Here is an 18,865-nt window from a genome sequence, read left to right on the forward strand (position 1 = left end):
GGGAAGAGTGGCTAATCGTCAGTGAATGAGTTAGCGAGTTAGTAGTCTGGTAAAGATATGCCTCCTAAAATGTCTAAACGGAAGTACAGGAAGTACAGGCTACAGGCTTTCCGGTTTCGACAAAACAATTATAGAAACGTGTGAAGTGCACAATATTTCCTCGTTTAAGCCACTGCAACGGCTTTGCCTGAAGAATTTACTACATGACTGGGACGTTCTAGCTTGTTTGCCGACAGGATTCGGGAAAAGATTGGTCCGTTCGGAGGCAGCTTCCAGGGGAAGTACATACACCGGAAATTCTACCCCACAGACACTTTCGGCAGTAGTTCTTTACCAGGCTTTATCTCACGGAGATAAAACTGGGAACGAGGTTAGCGAGTTAGTGACATCACTGGTCTATAATGTGCTTGGCATCTAGAAATGTTTATACAATGGCATGCACATTTCTTGATTGGCTGAAACAGTTAACCCTTTAATTGCCAAGGACGACTTAACACGTCATTCTCCGCCATGCGTAATCTGCCAATGACGTCGTACAGCGTCTTTGAGATCAATATTTAAAAAATCTGTCATGGCAATCATATTTCACCCACGGAGACTTGAGATCTCCTGTAGATCTCCTCTCAACTCTCCAACGGTTCAAGACCGCCATCTGGTGGCCGATCGGCGAATCGCCAAAACCGGAAGTGACGCGCCGGAAGTGGTGCTCGCCCCCGCAACTATTCCCCAATCACTTCTATCACAGAAAATGCTTAAAAAGGAAAGCCGGCGGTTGTTATTTCGTATATAATACACTCCACGTGACCCCAGAACCTCAATGTAAATAAACTATAATCATCACCCTACAAAAACAGTACTATATTTGTAAATCTGGTATGTCATAAATGTATAGATGTAGCAGTACTGTCTATCTGTATGTCATGTATGTCATATATGTTATGATGCATTGAAAATGGGGCACCCTGATGTAAACAAGACGAAAGTATTTCTCTGGTCTGCATTCCCTTAACACATTGGGCGCCGGGCATTGTGCCCATCTTATACCACTCACTGCCAGCACTGTAAACCTATGGAGATTAGGGCTGTCTTAAATACTTCGAAGCTTCGAAGCTTCGTTCGATGGCACAAGCTTCGAACATAAAAAAAAAAATCGAAGTAAAAAAAAATAAAAAATCAAAAAAAAAAAAATCCTTTTTTTTTTTTACTTCGATTTGTGTGTGTGTGTGTGTGTGTGTGTGTGTGTGTGTGTGTGTGTGTGTGTGTGTGTGAGAGAACTACCCATCCCAGTTAGGACAGCCGAATCCCGTCCAATCTTTCGCCGTCGACTAAAGACTCACTTCTTCAACCATTATCTGAAATGATTAAAAAAATATCTAACCGTGACTAACCTTACTGTCATGCACTTTTCCTAATAAACTAACATACACTGTAACACGCAACACTTTGATAAACATTGTTACTCAGCTGATAGAGTTGTACCCTTCTTGCTGTCTTGTCGTACAGAACTTGTAAGTCGCTTTGGATAAAAGCGTCAGCTAAATGACTAAATGTAAATGTGTGTGTGTGTGTGTGTGTGTGTGTGTGTGTGTGTGTGTGTGTGTGTGTGTGTGTGCGCGCGCGCGCATGGGGCCATTGGGTGGGGCCGGGGGACAAATACACTGGAGGAAAGTAACCCAGCTCAGCACTGCCCAAATTATATCATCACTATTGCCTGTTTGAAGGATATCATCCTCAAATACATATACACCTACATGCCTTGTAGAATTCCACACATAAGAAAGAAAGATACTGGGATGAATAAACAAAATAGGAAATAAAATTTAGATAAGGTGCTACTGAGATGTTTTGGTGAGTTCTTTGTTTTTTTGTGGAAGTTGCCCTTCTTAAAAATGCATGAACATTCACTGATAATTGGTCTGTAGTGGAGTCTACAAGGTCTACATTGCCGGACCATGTAGAATCCGGACCTTGTAGACTGACATAATTCTGTGCATAGTTTAGTCTACACAGGCCATATTTCAAATAATCAAAATCTTACTTCATTCATCTTAAACATTCTTGATTTGGGGGATTGGTAGTTCCCATGAAATCTGAAGTTGTTCAAACGACAACAGCGATCCACCTTGAATTAAATCACACAGCCGAGTGAAACCTTGTTGGCTCAGTCACGAAAGGGGCTACTTAATTAATTAATCCAACCCACTTTATTTATAGAGCACATTTAAAAACAACAAAGTTTATGAAAGTGCTGTAGTCCCACAACATAAGATAAAAAAAAAATAAAAAATTAAAAAAAAAAAATCCGAAGCTTCGAATTAAAATCGAAGCTCGGCCCCGAAGCTTCGATTGCCAAAAAAAGCTTCGAAGGTCAGCCCTAATGGAGATGTTTACCTTCTTTGCAGGGCTATAACTTTTTAAATTGTATTGCTATATTGACATTACTATGGCCCATTCAACATCGATTATCTATCGTTCCGGATGTGGGAACGTTATATTTTTTCATTCATACATTGTTGTGTTAATACCGTCTTGAATATAAGTATGTTTTTAATCTTTTCTGCAGTAATTCCAAAAACGCTAGTTATAGGCCCAAACACATAATGATAGATTATCGATTGCCGTTTCTTTCCTATACACGCTATATTAAAAAATTCAAATGTATATGATCGGTATACATTATGCTTCATCATGCGTGGAGGAAAGGGGGGGGGGTCGTTTATAATTCCTTGATCGTCAGTAACTGCTTTATTTAGTATGGGTTGATATATTGATCAGATGGTTTGCAGTGAAATGAATAAACAATCGGGCTGAAAATAACGTTACTGTCCTCTTACCGTTCGCCGATGAGACTGGAAGAAGAAGATCCCAATTATTTGACGCAGATCGCCTAGATCCATTTCCGGTTTGTATGGCGCAATAAACGCCAAAATCATATCGATTATTGCGTTATGGCAGCGATCCATATGCACGCCAGTGTTTGTCTGGACCCACGTAACAAGATATTACTGCTGGAGGAATTTCGTCAACGCACCGATCACAACTTCCGGTTTTGAGAGTGTAACTCGCCCGACCATCCACCAGGCGGCGGTATTGAGGCGTTGCAGTCTCATTCAGGGACCCGCTGCAGCACCGGAGGTTGGCTGGATGAATTATGAATGCCATGGCGAAAAAATTAAATATCGATTTAAAAAACGGCATACGACGTTGTTGGCGTTCAACGCATGGCGGGCAAACACCATGAGCCGTTTTTGGCGACCAATGTGTTAACAATTGTGTGTATTGAGCTGTACTGTATTGTACCCATTCTGCAATCTGGTAATAACATTTTCAATCAATCAATCAATCATTCCAATAACAACCGCTAACTTCACTGTTAGATGGCATGCTTTGAAGCAACCTATGTATAGATGTAGCACTGTCTATCTGTAATAACATTTTCAATCAATCAATCAATCATTCCAATAACAACCGCTAACTTCACTGTTAGATGGCATGCTTTGAAGCAACCTATGTATAGATGTAGCACTGTCTATCTGTAATAAAATGTTCAATCAATCAATCATTCCAATAACAACCGCTAACTTCACTGTTAGATGGCATGCTTTGAAGCAACCTATGTATAGATGTAGCACTGTCTATCTGTAATACAATTTTCAATAAATCAATCCAATAACAACCGCTAACTTCACTGTAAGATGGCATGCTTTGAAACACTGCACCTCCCAGCTGCTTTTTTGGACCTACTTTTTCTGCGGATGGTTTTGTGAATAAATCTCCATTATGCTTCAATTAATGTGTGTTTATTGTATAGCAATAAGGTTGGATGAATTCGGCAATTGTGTAAAAGACATTACACCACTTGTAGTCATGTATTATAAGAATTAGAGCATGTATATATATCATGGTGCTCAGGCTCTACTTCATGTTAACTCATTCCCCGCCAACAACGTTTATACTCGTTATTGGGCACCATCGTTATTTGATCGTTTTTCCTTTTTTCAGATTTTAATATTCTATTCAATGTCACTGACCTGTATGTTGCCGTTAAAAGGCATACTGGGACACCGAGGGTGCAGTACCGGCCAGATCCTGCCAGGAGGCAGTATCGAGAGTGCAGTAAACCCTGTTCCAGACCGGGTGTTACGTTTAAACCGCTCCGGGCACAGTTTTTTAGTACAGGGAAGCCTAGAGATTCACTCGGTCACATTCAAACAGGTCCGGGCCCCTCGATGCTTGTGTTGTGCTGTATTATGTCGTGGACCAGATGGACATCAGATGGACCAGATGGCGATCGAACAATTGGAATATTCTTTTTGGATTACCACTGATCACAGGTACGGACTATCTGACATCAATTTCAGCTTGATCCAACAATGTTCCAGCTGATCAGCGTTTTTACTATGTCCCGACCGCATTTCTTTGCTCCCGATCATGTGATTTTGAGTATCTGCCGATACCGATCTTTCCCGATCCGATCTTTCAGATTAGTAACCAATTTGACGAATTTTTGTCAGAAACTGGCGAAGCGAGACAAGCCCCTGTGTTGCCTCAATAGCCCCTCGAGCGCGGTGGCTCACATTACATTCATCCTGTGCCCCCTCATACGCTTCATATGAGAAATATTCAAAGTTTCAATCTGTTTGCACATTAGTATACATTCTAGGGCTGACCCCTATTAGTCCTAATCGGTCGAAAGGAGCCGTAATCGACTGGCCAACCTCTTAGTCGAATATATTAAAAAAAAAAAATTATATTATAATATATATATATATATATATATATATATATATATATATATATATATATATATATATATATTTTTTTTTATCATTCTTTCCAAAAGAAAAGAGGCCTAGAAGCGTGGCTAACGCTAATGGCACGCATACCAGAAGCTAACTGCCTACGAAAACAGGCACAGAAACACTGAAAGAGGATTTCACCCATCTAATGAACACACTAGACTAGACAAATATCAAGATGTATCCATCAGTTGACCAATTGCATGCTTTTGCAGAGGACAAGAAGCCTTCAGTCGACTCCTTCAGACATTAAGCACCCCCCACAGCCCAAATGGAATGATAAAAAAAATATAATTTTTTTTTTATATTATACTTTTTATTTTTTATTTTTTTGACCAATAGTCCCTAATACATTCACAGTGTTCGACTTACGTAATTTTGGTCTGAAACGCCGACGATAATCCTCACAAAGCGAATAACGACATAGCTCCGCGGTTAACAACAGCTGAACAGCAACAATTAAATGCCCCCACACTGCAGAAACAGACTAAAACATGAATGTCATCATGACACAAAAGCATACCAAAAACACTCATAAACCAGCAGCCAATTAATTTGAGTAAATCAGGACTCACCACTTCGCTGTTGATGAACGTCACGTCAGCAACAAAAACCTCTTGCGTTGAACAACGTTAACAAAACTTCACCAACCGGCTAAATCCAAGAACAAACAAACTTTCGTCCAAACGGCTAAATCAAAGAACAAACAACAAATGAACCACTCCGGTCCGCTGTTCATTTGCGGGCGCTGTGGATGAAAATAATTGCATCATCCACCGTTGATGGCTTCAGCGCTGTTCCCCTTCCAAAATACAGCTTTTCCAGACGCATTGGGAACTTTTCAAAAGCTCTCCCTTTACTATTTTATCTGTTAGCTTATCCATCTTGACTCAGACACGAGGCTCCCACTCTCTGATCTGATGACAGCACTACGTTACGTTACAGCGCTAAAAAGAAAGTGAAAGCAGCCGTTTGTTTTGGCAAATTCTTCTGCTCTGTCCGACAATAAATAAATGAATGATGATATGTAATTTAAAACCAAAACTAAGGCCTCAGTATGAGTTTAAGACGTGAACATGGTCATGTTTGTTGATTTTGTTTTTATAATTATATAAAAAAAAAAAGATTGTTCTCGATTTTGTTTTCCCGATTCCGATCTTCTGAAAATCATGTGATCGGCCCCCGATCACGTGATCGGATCGGGACATCCCAGTGTTCAATACGAATGCCGTTACTGGCAATCAGAAATGCATCAGAAATGACCCCCCCCCCCTTTCATGCATTCATGATGAAACATAATACCTATTATATACATTTGATTTGGAAATAGTAGCGTGTCCAGGCAAGAAACGCCAACGCTTATAGTAGAATTCACGTTGCTCCCTATTACTCGCTTCCCAGGAATTATCCCGGATCACTCTGAAATTATACTTATATTCACCACGGGATAACGCGTGAACGTATGCATGAAGAAATTATCTCTTTTTTGCATCTTGGACGGAAGAAAGTCAGTGTCAAATGACTATAGTATTGTCTCCATAGCTATAATATAGAATATATAATTTAGGGCTGGGCGATAAAACGATAACGATAACTATCGCGATAAATTATTTCCTCGAAATAAACATGAAACGTGGTCGCAAAGTTTCTATATATCGATTTTCCAAGCTTGGATATGAGCACACGCACTAACAACCAATCAGTGAAGGAGATGGCCGACAGCGAAGGAGACCCGCGCTGCACCTCTGGGTAGAGAGGTAGGACTCCAGTAGTAAACAAGGCTGGCTAGGATAATTAGCTTGCACGCCGCTATTTTATAGTTTACGTGCCGAGTGGGTGTGTGGCGTGAATTCTGAGGCCACGGTTAGAGTAGTGTGGGGTATGCGGTGGACGTCGTTGCAATGTATTGGGGCGGAACATAGTATTTTGGGGTGATATTTAGTACATTGGAAACAAGGCTGGCTAGGATAATTAGCTTGCACGCCGCTATTTTATAGTTTACGTGCCGAGTGGGTGTGTGGCGTGAATTCTGAGGCCATGGTTAGAGTAGTGTGGGGTATGCGGTGGACGTCGTTGCAATGTATTGGGGCTGAACGGAGTATTTTAGGGTGATATTTAGTACATTGTCATGGGATACACCGCTTGCTCTGGCTAACTGCTAACGTGCACGGACTGATGACGACATCAACTCGAGACATTCGCAGCAGCAAAACAAGTCTATTAATAGCCCGTCCATCGGCGCCGGGCATAAGAAGTTAATTAAATTTGACAGAAATTATATCGACGATAATTATCGATATCGAGTTATATGAAAATAATTTTATAATTTTATCGCAATAACGTTTTTGGCCATATCGCCCAGCCCTAATATATATATAGCTCTACAAACAAGGCTACAACGGGACCCGGCTAATCCCTGGCGCAGAATGAGTTAACATACTGTAAATATATCATGATGTTCAGTAGGGGTGGACGGTATAAACGGTATACGGTATAAACGGTATGAATTTGCTCTACGGTATGGATTTTGACTATACCGTGTAACCGGTAGATAGCAATGACGTCATGTAACCACAGCGCGACTATTTCACTCGCATTTGCCCCTAAAAATAGATATAATTAGTCATAGATAATAGATATGTGCGAACTGGAAAAAGTTATTTAGGAGGCTTCGCGCAGTGGGCGTGCCAGCCCCTACCGCACGCATGTAAACACGGGTCTAGTAGTCTAGTGGGACGGGACATGGGAGGACGGCGGCGTCTCCCTGAGCTAACGTTAGCTTAGCTACCGTTACAAAATGACCCAGTCAACTATTCACTTTTAGTTTAATACATGATGAGGCATTGTCTAACCGAACGGTATCTAGTCGGCCAGCTACCGATAGCTCCTGACATCAACAAACGCTCCACAAAGTCTAGTAGAGACGTGTGTGCTACCTGTTAGCCGTTAGCTCACGTTAACGCAAGTTAGTTCACCGTTCAAAACGAAATGTCCCATTGAACTAAATAATTCACTGAGGCGTTGTATTAACGTTATATATCCGGCTAGCAGTAGCTACAGATAGCTCCTGATATCAATGTCTTATAACACTGATTCGATGCGTATTCGAGCTGAGGACTTGCTGACCAATAGGGTCCAGGTGCAGCGCCGGAGAATCCTGGCCGTAGCTCTGCTCGAGGCTACTCGAGTATAGGTCCAGGTGCAGCTCCGGAGAATCCTGGCCGTAGCTGGAGGCTACTAGAGTACACACAGACAGTGGAGCTTGTTGCGTGGTGGCGATGTCTCACAGATAATACAAGTACAAGTCTAATTATATAATATATATATTTTATAAAAAAATTTTTTATCAAAAACGATGATACCGTGATATATACCGTTACCGTCTATGCTTCAAATTATACCGTGATATAAATTTTAGAACATACCGTCCACCCCTAATGTTCAGGCTCTACTTCATGTTAACATACTGTAAATATATATGGTGTGCATACCTCTGCGTTAGCTATTTTATTGCATGCAAAGTATGAGTCAAAAGTATAATGAATCAGCCCCTGAATAATGAGGTAACACCCAGAAAGAAAGAAAAGGTTAGGGTTAGTGCCATTCATTACAGTAGATCAACTGGTATGTGGTATTTAGAATTTGTGAATGAATTCACTGTCACACAGTTGTGGTTTGTCAGTTCCCTAAGAGTAACCAGTGAGTGCTCAGCTGTTTGTCGAAATAGGAAAGAAGGAATAGTCATCTATTTCTGATCTTCTCATCTCCAAGAGAATCCGTTGACATGTATATCTCCTCGTTGAGCAACAAGGCCATAGATCATAGTGTCATAGATACGAAGCTTACACAAAGCACATTTCCCATGAGCCGCCACTAGGGGCAGAGCGGCTAAGAGTGAGTGAGTGAAACATGTGAGTGATTTAGTGGCATTGCTGGTCATACGTAGAGGTGTTTCACATATATATAAAAAAAAAATGCTAACATCACAAAACCTCCCTCACTTCCCCTCTCCTCTCATCTCTTCCCCGCTCCTCCCTCACTTCCCCTCTGCTCTCATCTCTTCCCCTCTCCTCACTCACTTCGCCTCTCCTCTCATCTCTTCCCCTCTCCTCCCTCACTTCCCCTCCTCTCATCCCTTCCCCTCCTCCCTCACTTCCCCTCTCCTCTCATCTCTTCCCCTCTCCTCCCTCACTTCCCCTCTCCTCTCATGTCTTCCCCTCTCCTCTCATCTCTTCCCCTCTCCTCCCTCACTTCTCCTCTCATCTCTTCCCATCTCCTCCCTCACTTCCCCTCCTCTCATCTCTTCTCCTCTACTCTCATATCTTCCCCTCTCCTCTCATCTCTTCCCCTCTCATCCCTCACTTCCCCTCTCCTCCCTCACTTCCCCTCTCCTCTCTTCTCTTCCCCTCTCATCTCATCTCATCTCTTCTCCTCTCATCTCTTCCCCTCTCCTCCCTCACTTCACCTCTCCTCCCTCACTTCCCCTCTCCTCTCATCTCTTCCCCTCTCATCTATTCACCTCTCCTCATCTCTCCCCCTCTCTCATCTCTTCCCCTCTCCTCTCATCTCTTCCCCTCTCCTCATCTCTTCCCCTCTCCTCTCATCTCTTCCCCTCTCCCCATCTCTTCCCCTCTCATCTCTTCCCCTCTCCTCCCTCACTTCTCCTCATCTCCTCATCTCTTCCCCTCTCCTCTCATCTCTTCCCCTCTCCTCCCTTACTCCTCCTCTCATCTCTTCCCCTCTCCTCTCTTCCCCTCTCCTCTTATATTTTCCCCTCTCCTCATCTCTTCCCCTCTCCTCCCTCACTTCCCCTCTCCTCTCATCTCTGCTCATATCTCCTCCCAGAACTCCAGCTCCGACCACAGGATCCAGCTGGACTTGGGACTGTGGGATAAGTTCAGTGAGCTGGCCACCAAATGCATCATCAAGGTGGTGGAGTTTGCCAAGCGAGTGCCTGGCTTCACCGGCCTGACCATCGCTGATCAGATCACTCTCCTCAAGGCTGCCTGCCTGGACATCCTGGTACGTGTGAGTGCGTGCGTGCGTGCATGCGAGCATTCCTGGTTCAAAGTATATATTTTGGTTACTAGGACAATGCCCTGTTGTGCCCTTATGTTTAAAGGTAGGATCTGTAATGCTGTCCGAACAGCGTCCATAGGTAAAAGAGCCCTGGGCCCCGTTCCCCGTACCTGGTTTAACTAAGTCGATCAAAAGTCCTATTAGCCAGCTTAAATTAACCCGATGATTGATGTCAGGCTGGAATACATTCTGGAAATCATCTTGCAACCCCCCCCCGCGGCTGCTCACGACCCCTCTAGAAAAACTAAGCACAAAAACATTATTCAGAATGATATAATGGGATCTCTGAGGAAGGGAGCTGCCATTTTTCTGCGGGGGAGTGACCACCTTATCCAGCTAACTCAAGTAAACCTGCTCTGGAGCAGGTTCAAATCTTTCGATCTGTTGCCATAGTGATTTAGCCAAACTTGCTTCGTGGAACCGAAAAGTCTGACTTATGTCAAGTTATCCTGCAAATGATCCGGCTAACTCAGTTAGCCACGTACGAGGAACAGGGCCCTGCATGGTATTGCACTTTGTAAATATTGTTTTTGGTTTGTTTTGGTCTGGTGTTTGAGTTGCCGTTTAGCAACTTATTATACTGTACATTTCTCTAGAACTCTCTTGGTGGAGCTGAGGTGCCAGCAATGGCAACCGCTCCCCTATTCTCAACTCCAACCCATACATCAAAACAATGTGCAATACCAAGTGCGGTTCTTTTGCCCTAGAGATCGCTGTTTGACAGCATTACAGATTCTACCTATAAACATCACAACAGATAATTTTACAAGCCAAGATACATTGGGACAGATGACTCTGCTGGCCTGCACCACTTAGTGCCAACAAATACACCACATTAATATACTTAGTAGGGATGCCCCGATCGATCGGCCAGCGATCGGTATCGGCCGATATTCAGTATAAATATGTGATCAGTGATAATGCTTTATTTTCGCCGATCGTCAAAACGATCGAAAAACATGATCCAATTCTTAGCGGAGATCTCACTGCTGACTTCTCTCTCAGACACACAGAGCTGCTTGCAGCGTACGGCTCCTCCTCCTCCTCCTGCCCCTGCCCAACAGTCTGCTCTAGTGCATGCGACGTGAGCTAACGTTGGCTACCTACCGAGCTAACGTTACTGTTTAAACTAAATGACCCAGTCAACTATTCACTTTTAGTTTAATACATGAGGCATTGTCTAACGTTATCTAGCTGGCTAGCTACTGATAGCTGCTGATATCAACAAATGCTCCAGCAATAGTCGAGTGCATGATAAGTTACCTCCGTTGACTCGGTAGCTCACGTTAGCTCTAAACTAAATAGTTCACTGAGGCGTTGTCTTAACGTTATCTAGCCGTCTAGCAGTAGCTACAGATAGCTCCTGATATCAATGTCTTATAACATTGATTCGATGCGTATTCGAGCTGAAGGCATGCTGAATGTGATTTATACCAATAGGGTCCAGCTGCAGCGCCGGAGAATCCTGGCCGTAGCTGGAGGCTACTCGAGTACACACAGACAGTGGAGCTGTTTGCAGATAGGGAGCATTTTGACTTGTTGTGTGGTGGCGATGTCTCGCAGATAATACAACTACAAGTATGATTATATAATATATATTTTTTTATATATATACAAATTATATATATATATATATATATATATATATATATATATATATATATTTTTTTTTTTTTTTTTTTATACCAAAAACGATCGATATCGGATCGGTATCGGCCGATATGGCTCAAGACGATTGGTGATCGGTATCGGTGGCAAAAAACGTGATCGGGGCATCCCTAATACTTAGTTACCATAACTGTGTTCTGCTCCTGTGAACCTTTCTCTCATGTTCTGAAGTGTAGCAGTGTGGTGTCCATTATAGAATCAGCATGGCTGGTACTTGGGAGTCTACCCAGGTTGGTTTAGCAGTGTCGAGTCTGAAGGAGAGATAAGAGAGAACATTATTATCCCAATGGGGGGATTGTGTTGTGGTCAACAGAAGTACATGGTTGTTGTTGTTTACAGCATAATAGTAATGTTCTATCCCTTGACTCCACCATTCAGTGAAGCCCTCAAGGCACTGTTGTCTAAAGAATTCATCCATGCCTCCTCACACCCGGTACAGATCTCACATCCCACGGTCAAGGCAGGCAGGCAGACAGGCAGGCAGACAGACAGACAGACAGACAGTCAGACAGACAGACAGACAGACAGACAGACAGACAGACAGACAGACAGACAGACAGACAGACAGACAGACAGACAGACAGACAGACAAGCAAACAGGCAGACAGGCAGGCAGGCAATCAGACAGGCAGGTAGGCATACAGACAACAGGCAGACAGACATGCAGGCAGGCAGGTATGCACACAGACATGCAGACAGACAGACAAACAGGCAAGCAGACAGACAGATAAACAGGCAGGCAGGCAGCTCCTGGGTTCAGGCAGAGTGGAAGGGCTGAAGGCATGTTTTATTCCCTTTCATCTTCTCTCCATATCTTCTGCCTTTTCTTCTGTCAGCTCTTTCCCCCTCCATTGTCATCAAAGGCTTCTGTCTGTCTGTCTGTCTGTCTGTCTGTCTGTCTGTCTGTCTGTCTGTCTGTCTGTCTGTCTGTCTGTCTGTCTGTCTGTCTATATGTCTGCCTTAACGGACAGTGATTCACACATTCCTCTCAGGAATTTTATGTAGAATCAAAATGGATTGCTACTCTTCCTGGCCTGTTTTCTAACAGGGTGTGATTCAACATGATTACATCATGTTTCTGTTTGGTTAGTGAAGTCGTCGGGGAGTGGAGGCCTGTTTTGAAGGCAGCTATTTTTCTCCCCCACTCTTTTGTTATAGCCTTCTCTTTCTCATCCTGACCTACTTTTCATTTTCATTTAGTTCTGCGTAGTGGCTGGGCAATATGGGCGACGACAAATATCACTGTGATCAGAAGGTTTTTTCAATATTAATAATATGTATCACAATATCTTGTTAGGTATGGAAAATCATGTTAAATACAGTCATTTGATAAATGATGATGAACAATAATATGTATATATATAACCGAGTGCTCTGGGCTTGTTCACGTCTGTTGTGCTCTTCCTCTCTTTGTTGTATGCCTCTCTGTCCTCTTCTTTTCCTCTCTGTCCTCCTCTTCTCTGTCCTCCTCTTCTCTTCCATCTCTCTGTCCTTCGCATCCTCTCTCTGTCCTCATCTTCTCTTCCTCTCTGTCCTCTTCTCTTCCTCTCTCTGTCCTCCTCTTCTCTTCTTCTCTCTGTCTGTCCTCATCTTCTCTTCCTCTCTGTCCTCTTCTCTTCCTCTCTCTGTCCTCCTCTTCTCTTCCTCTCTCTGTCTGTCCTCATCTTCTCTTCCTCTCTCTGTCCTCTTCTCTTCCTCTCTGTCCTCCTCTTCTCTTCCTATCTCTGTCCTCATCTTCTCTTCCTCTCTCTGTCCTCTTCTCTTCCTCTCTGTCCTCCTCTTCTCTTCCTCTCTCTGTCCTCTTCTCTTCCTCTCGCTGTCCTCATCTTCTCGTCCTCTCTCTGTCCTCCTCTTCTCTTCCTCTCTCTGTCCTCTTCTCTTCCTCTCTCTGTCCTCCTCTTCTCTTCCTCTCCCTGTCCTCCCTTCTCTTCCTCTCTCTGTCCTCATCTTCTCTTCCTCTCTCGTCCTCTTCTCTTCCTCCTCTCTTCCCCTCTCTGTCCTCTTCTCTTCCTCTCTCTGGCCTCCCTTCTCTTCCTCTCTCTGTCCTCCTCTTCTCTTCCTCGCTCTGTCCTCCTCTTCTCTTCCTCTCGCTGTCCTCTTCTCTTCTCTTCCTCTCTCTGTCCTCTTCTCTTCCTCCTCTCTTCCTCTCTCTGTCCTCTTCCTCCTCTCTTCCCCTATCTGTCCTCTTCTCTTCCTCTCTCTGTCCTCCTCTTCTCTTCCTCTCTCTGTCCTCCACTTCTCTTCCTCTCTCTGTCCTCCTTTTTTCTTCCTCTCTCTGTCCTCTTCTCATCCTCTCTCTGTCCTCCTCTTCTCTTCCTCTCTCTCTGTCCTCCTCTTCTCTTCCTCTCTGTCCTTCTCTTCTCTTCCTCTCTCTGTCCTCCTCTTCACTTCCTCTCTCTGTCCTCCTCTTCTTGTCCTCTCTCTGTCCTCCTCTTCTCTTCCTCTCTCTGTCCTCTTCTCTTCCTCTCTCTGTCCTCCTCTTCTCTTCATCTCTGTCCTCCTCTTCTCTTCCTCTCTCTGTCTGTCCTCTTCTCTTCCTCTCTCTGTCCTCCTCTTCTCTTCCTCTCTCTGTCCTCCTCTTCTCTTCCTCTCTCTGTCTGTCCTCTTCTCTTCCTCTCTCTGTCTGTCCTCTTCTCTTCCTCTCTGTCTATCCTCTTCTCTTCCTCTCTCTGTCTGTCCTCTTCTCTTCCTCTCTCTGTCTGTCCTCTTCTCTTCCTCTCTCTGTCCACTTCTCTTCCTCTCTCTGTCTGTCCTCCTCTTCTCTTCCTCTCTGTCCACTTCTCTTCCTCTCTCTGTCTGTCCTCCTCTTCTCTTCCTCTCTCTGTCCACTTCTCTTCCTCTCTCTGTCTGTCCCCCTCTTCTCTTCCTCTCTCTGTCCTCCACTTCTCTTCCTCTCTCTGTCCTCCTCTTATCTTCCTCTCGCTGTCCTCTTCTCTTCCTCTCTCTGTCTGTCCTCATCTTCTCTTCCTCTCTCTGTCCTCTTCTCTTCCTCTCTATGTCCTCCTCTTCTCTTCCTCTCCCTGTCCTCCCTTCTCTTCCTCTCTCTGTCCTCATCTTCTCTTCCTCTCTCTGTCCTCTTCTCTTCCTCCTCTCTTCCCCTCTCTGTCCTCTTCTCTTCCTCTCTCTGGCCTCCCTTCTCTTCCTCTCTCTGTCCTCCTCTTCTCTTCCTCGCTCTGTCCTCATCTTCTCTTCCTCTCGCTGTCCTCTTCTCTTCTCTTCCTCTCTCTGTCCTCTTCTCTTCCTCCTCTCTTCCTCTCTCTGTCCTCTTCCTCCTCTCTTCCCCTCTCTGTCCTCTTCTCTTCCTCTCTCTGTCCTCCTCTTCTCTTCCTCTCTCTGTCCTCCACTTCTCTTCCTCTCTCTGTCCTCCTTTTTTCTTCCTCTCTCTGTCCTCTTCTCTTCCTCTCTCTGTCCTCCTCTTCTCTTCCTCTCTCTCTGTCCTCCTCTTCTCTTCCTCTCTGTCCTTCTCTTCTCTTCCTCTCTCTGTCTGTCCTCTTCTCTTCCTCTCTCTGTCCTCCTCTTCTCTTCCTCTCTGTCCTCCTCTTCTCTTCCTCTCTCTGTCTGTCCTCTTCTCTTCCTCTATCTGTCTGTCCTCTTCTCTTCCTCTCTCTGTCCTCCTCTTCTCTTCCTCTCTCTGTCCTCCTCTTCTCTTCCTCTCTCTGTCCTCTTCTCTTCCTCTCTCTGTCCTCCTCTTCTCTTCCTCTCTCTGTCTGTCCTCTTCTTTTCCTCTCTCTGTCTATCCTCTTCTCTTCCTCTCTCTCTGTCTGTCCTCTTCTCTTCCTCTCTCTGTCTGTCCTCTTCTCTTCCTCTCTCTGTCCTCTTCTCTTCCTCTCTCTGTCCTCCTCTTCTCTTCCTCTCTCTGTCTGTCCTCTTCTCTTCCTCTCTCTGTCCTCTTCTCTTCCTCTCTCTGTCCTCCTCTTCTCTTCCTCTCTCTATCTGTCCTATTCTCTTCCTCTCTCTGTCTGTCCTCTTCTCTTCCTCTCTCTGTCTATCCTCTTCTCTTCCTCTCTCTGTCTGTCCTCTTCTCTTCCTCTCTCTGTCTGTCCTCTTCTCTTCCTCTCTCTGTCCTCCTCTTCTCTTCCTCTCTCTGTCCACTTCTCTTCCTCTCTCTGTCTGTCCTCCTCTTCTCTTCCTCTCTCTGTCCACTTCTCTTCCTCTCTCTGTCTGTCCTCCTCTTCTCTTCCTCTCTCTGTCCTCCACTTCTCTTCCTCTCTCTGTCCTCCTCTTCTCTTCCTCTCTCTGTCCTTCTCTTATCTTCCTCTCGCTGTCCTCTTCTCTTCCTCTCTCTGTCTGTCCTCATCTTCTCTTCCTCTCTCTGTCTGTCCTCCTCTTCTCTTCCTCTCTCTGTCTTCTTCTCTTCCTCTCTCTGTCCTCTTCTCTTCCTCTCTCTGTCCTCTTTTCTCTTCCTCTCTGTCTGCCTCTTCACTTCCTCTCTCTGTCCTCTTCTCTTCCTCTCTCTGTCCACTTCTCTTCCTCTCTCTGTCCTCTTCTCTTCCTCTCTCTCCTCCTCTTCTCTTCCTCTCTCTGTCCTCCACTTCTCTTCCTCTCTCTGTCCACTTCTCTCCCTCTATCTGTCCTCCTCTTCTCTTCCTCTCTCTGTCCTCTTCTCTTCCTCTCTGTCCTCTTCTCTTCCTCTCTCTCTCCTCTTCTCTTCCTCTCTCTGTCCTCCACTTCTCTTCCTCTCTCTGTCCACTTCTCTTCCTCTATCTGTCCTCTTCTCTTCCTCTCTCTGTCCTCTTCTCTTCCTCTCTCTCTCCTCCTCTTCTCTTCCTCTCTCTGTCCTCTTCTCTTCCTCTCTCTCTCCTCCTCTTCTCTTCCTCTCTCTGTCCTTTTCTCTTCCTCTCTCTCTTCTCTTCCTCTCTCTGTCCTCCTCTTCTCCCACTCTCTCTGTCCTCTTCTCTTCCTCTCTCTGTCCTCTTCTCTTCCTCTCTGTCCTCCTCTTCTCTTCCTCTCTCTGTCCTCCACTTCTCTTCCTCTCTCTGTCCTCCTCTTCTCTTCCTCTCTCCTCTTCTCTTTCTCTCTCTCTGTCCTCCTCTTCTCTTCCTCTCTCTGTCCTCTTCTCTTCCTCTCTGTCCTCCTCTTCTCTTCCTCTCCCTGTCCTCCCTTCTCTTCCTCTCTCTGTCCTCTTCTCTTCCTCTCTGTCCTCCTCTTCTCTTCCTCTCCCTGTCCTCCCTTCTCTTCCTCTCTCTGTCCTCTTCTCTTCCTCTCTCTGTCCACTTCTCTTCCTCTCTCTGTCTGTCATCCTCTTTTCTTCCTCTCTCTGTCCTCTTCTCTTCCTCTCTCTGTCCTCCTCTTCTCTTCCTCTCTCTGTCCTCTTCTCTTCTCTTCCTCTCTGTCCTCCTCTTCTCTTCCTCTCGCTGTCCTCCTCTTCTCATCCTCTCTCTGTCCTCCTCTTCTCTTCCTCTCTCTGTCTTCTTCTCTTCCTCTCTCTGTCCTCCTCTTCTCTTCCTCTCCCTGTCCTCCCTTCTCTTCCTCTCTCTGTCCTCCTCTTCTCTTCCTCTCTCTGTCCTCTTCTCTTCCTCCTCTCTTCTCCTCTCTGTCCTCTTCTCTTCCTCTCTCTGTCCTCCTCTTCTCTTCCTCTCGCTGTCCTCTTCTCTTCCTCTCTCTGTCCTCTTCTCTTCCTCCTCTCTTCCCCTCTCTGTCCTCTTCTCTTCCTCTCTCTGTCCTCCTCTTCTCTTCCTCTCTCTGTCCTCCACTTCTCTTCCTCTCTCTGTCCTCCTTTTTTCTTCCTCTCTCTGTCCTCTTCCCTTCCTCTCTCTGTCCTCCTCTTCTCTTCCTCTCTCTCTGTCCTTCTCTTCTCTTCCTCTCTGTCCTCCTCTTCTCTTCCTCTCTGTCCTCCTCTTCTATTGCTCTCTCTGTCCTCCTCTTCTCTTCCTCTCTCTGTCCTCCTCTTCTCGTCCTCTCTCTGTCCTCCTATTCTCTTCCTCTCTCTGTCCTCTTCTCTTCCTCTCTCTGTCCTTCTCTTCCTCTCTGTCCTCCTCTTCTCTTCCTCTCTCTGCTGTCCTCTTCTCTTCCTCTCTCTGTCTGTCCTCTTCTCTTCCTCTCTCTGTCCTCCTCTTCTCTTCCTCTCTCTGTCCTCCTCTTCTCTTCCTCTCTCTGTCCTCTTCTCTTCCTCTCTCTGTCCTCCTCTTCTCTTCCTCTCTCTGTCTGTCCTCTTCTCTTCCTCTCTCTGTCTATCCTCTTCTCTTCCTCTCTCTCTGTCTGTCCTCTTCTCTTCCTCTCTCTGTCTGTCCTCTTCTCTTCCTCTCTCTGTCCCCCTCTTCTCTTCCTCTCTCTATCCTCATCTTCAACCTGTTTATCCGTATCACACTCTTCTTATCCCTACATTTCTCTATCACATTGTGGATTCTTCCTCCCAGCCTTGGGAGACTGAGTGAGTAACAGAGTTCTGCCCTCTCTCTCTCTCTCTCTCTCTCTCTCTCTCTCTCTCTCTCTCTCTCTCTCTCTCTCTCTCTCTCTCTCTCTCTCTCTCTCTCTCTCTCTCTCTCTCTCTCTCTCTCTCTCTCTCTCTCTCTCTCTCTAGATCCTGAGAATCTGTACACGCTACACTCCTGACCAGGACACCATGACCTTCTCAGACGGGCTGACCCTGACCCGCACCCAGATCCACAACGCCGGATTCGGACCGCTGACGGACCAGGTTTTCACATTTGCCGGCCAGCTGCTGCCCCTGGAGATGGACGACACAGAGAGCGGCCTCCTCAGCGCCATCTGCCTCGTCTCCGGAGGTACTGCCGTTCATAAAGTAAAACTCAAGAAAGCCGTTTGATGTAATCAGGCCTCTCAAATAGACACACATTAGACCACAGACCCTGATAAAAAAAAAAGAACAGTTGTGACAGGCAGGCTTTGGGGGGTACACTAACAAACTAACAAATAATATTTCAGATTTCTAGCTTTATCTGTATTATTATTACTCAACTTAGAATAGTAATGAGTTACACTACTCTATACTAAAAAAAAGTATATATATATATATATCATGGTAAATGTGGGGAAGTGTGTACATTCACAATAGGGCTGACCCGAATGCTTCAAAGTTTCAATCGTTGCCATGGTAATCAACGCCAAAATCAGTATTCAAATACTTTTTTATTTCCCCCTCCAAACGTAAGATTTAGTCCAGGAAATGAGAATTAGCGTATCGACTTCTCAAACAAGGATATTTAGAACTGTACAGGGTGCTCAACTGGACAGGTGCTGAACTGGACAGCGGACTCTGCAGGGCTCTACACTAACCTTTTTCCCAAGGAGCACATGTGCTCCTAAATGAAAAGATTTAGGAGCACACAAAGAAATTTAGGAGCACACAAAAATATTTA

The 18,865-nt window shown here is 45.0% G+C and overlaps 1 protein-coding gene across 1 annotated transcript in view; it reads left to right on the forward strand.

The window, feature by feature from the left end:
* Positions 1-18,865, forward strand: part of LOC311246475 (retinoic acid receptor beta-like) — a gene marked incomplete at both ends in the record, with an annotated part of 68,789 nt that overhangs the window by 38,220 nt on the left and 11,704 nt on the right. Inside the window, 2 exons of the mRNA XM_084336629.1 lie at positions 9,645-9,821; positions 18,067-18,271. Coding sequence (XP_084192755.1) covers positions 9,645-9,821; positions 18,067-18,271 — 382 coding nt within the window. The remainder of the gene's footprint in view (positions 1-9,644; positions 9,822-18,066; positions 18,272-18,865) is intronic.

The sequence above is a fragment of the Notolepis coatsorum genome (genome assembly GCF_963971535.1).
Source record: "Notolepis coatsorum genome assembly, chromosome: 19".
NCBI classification, from domain to species: domain Eukaryota; kingdom Metazoa; phylum Chordata; class Actinopteri; order Aulopiformes; family Paralepididae; genus Notolepis; species Notolepis coatsorum.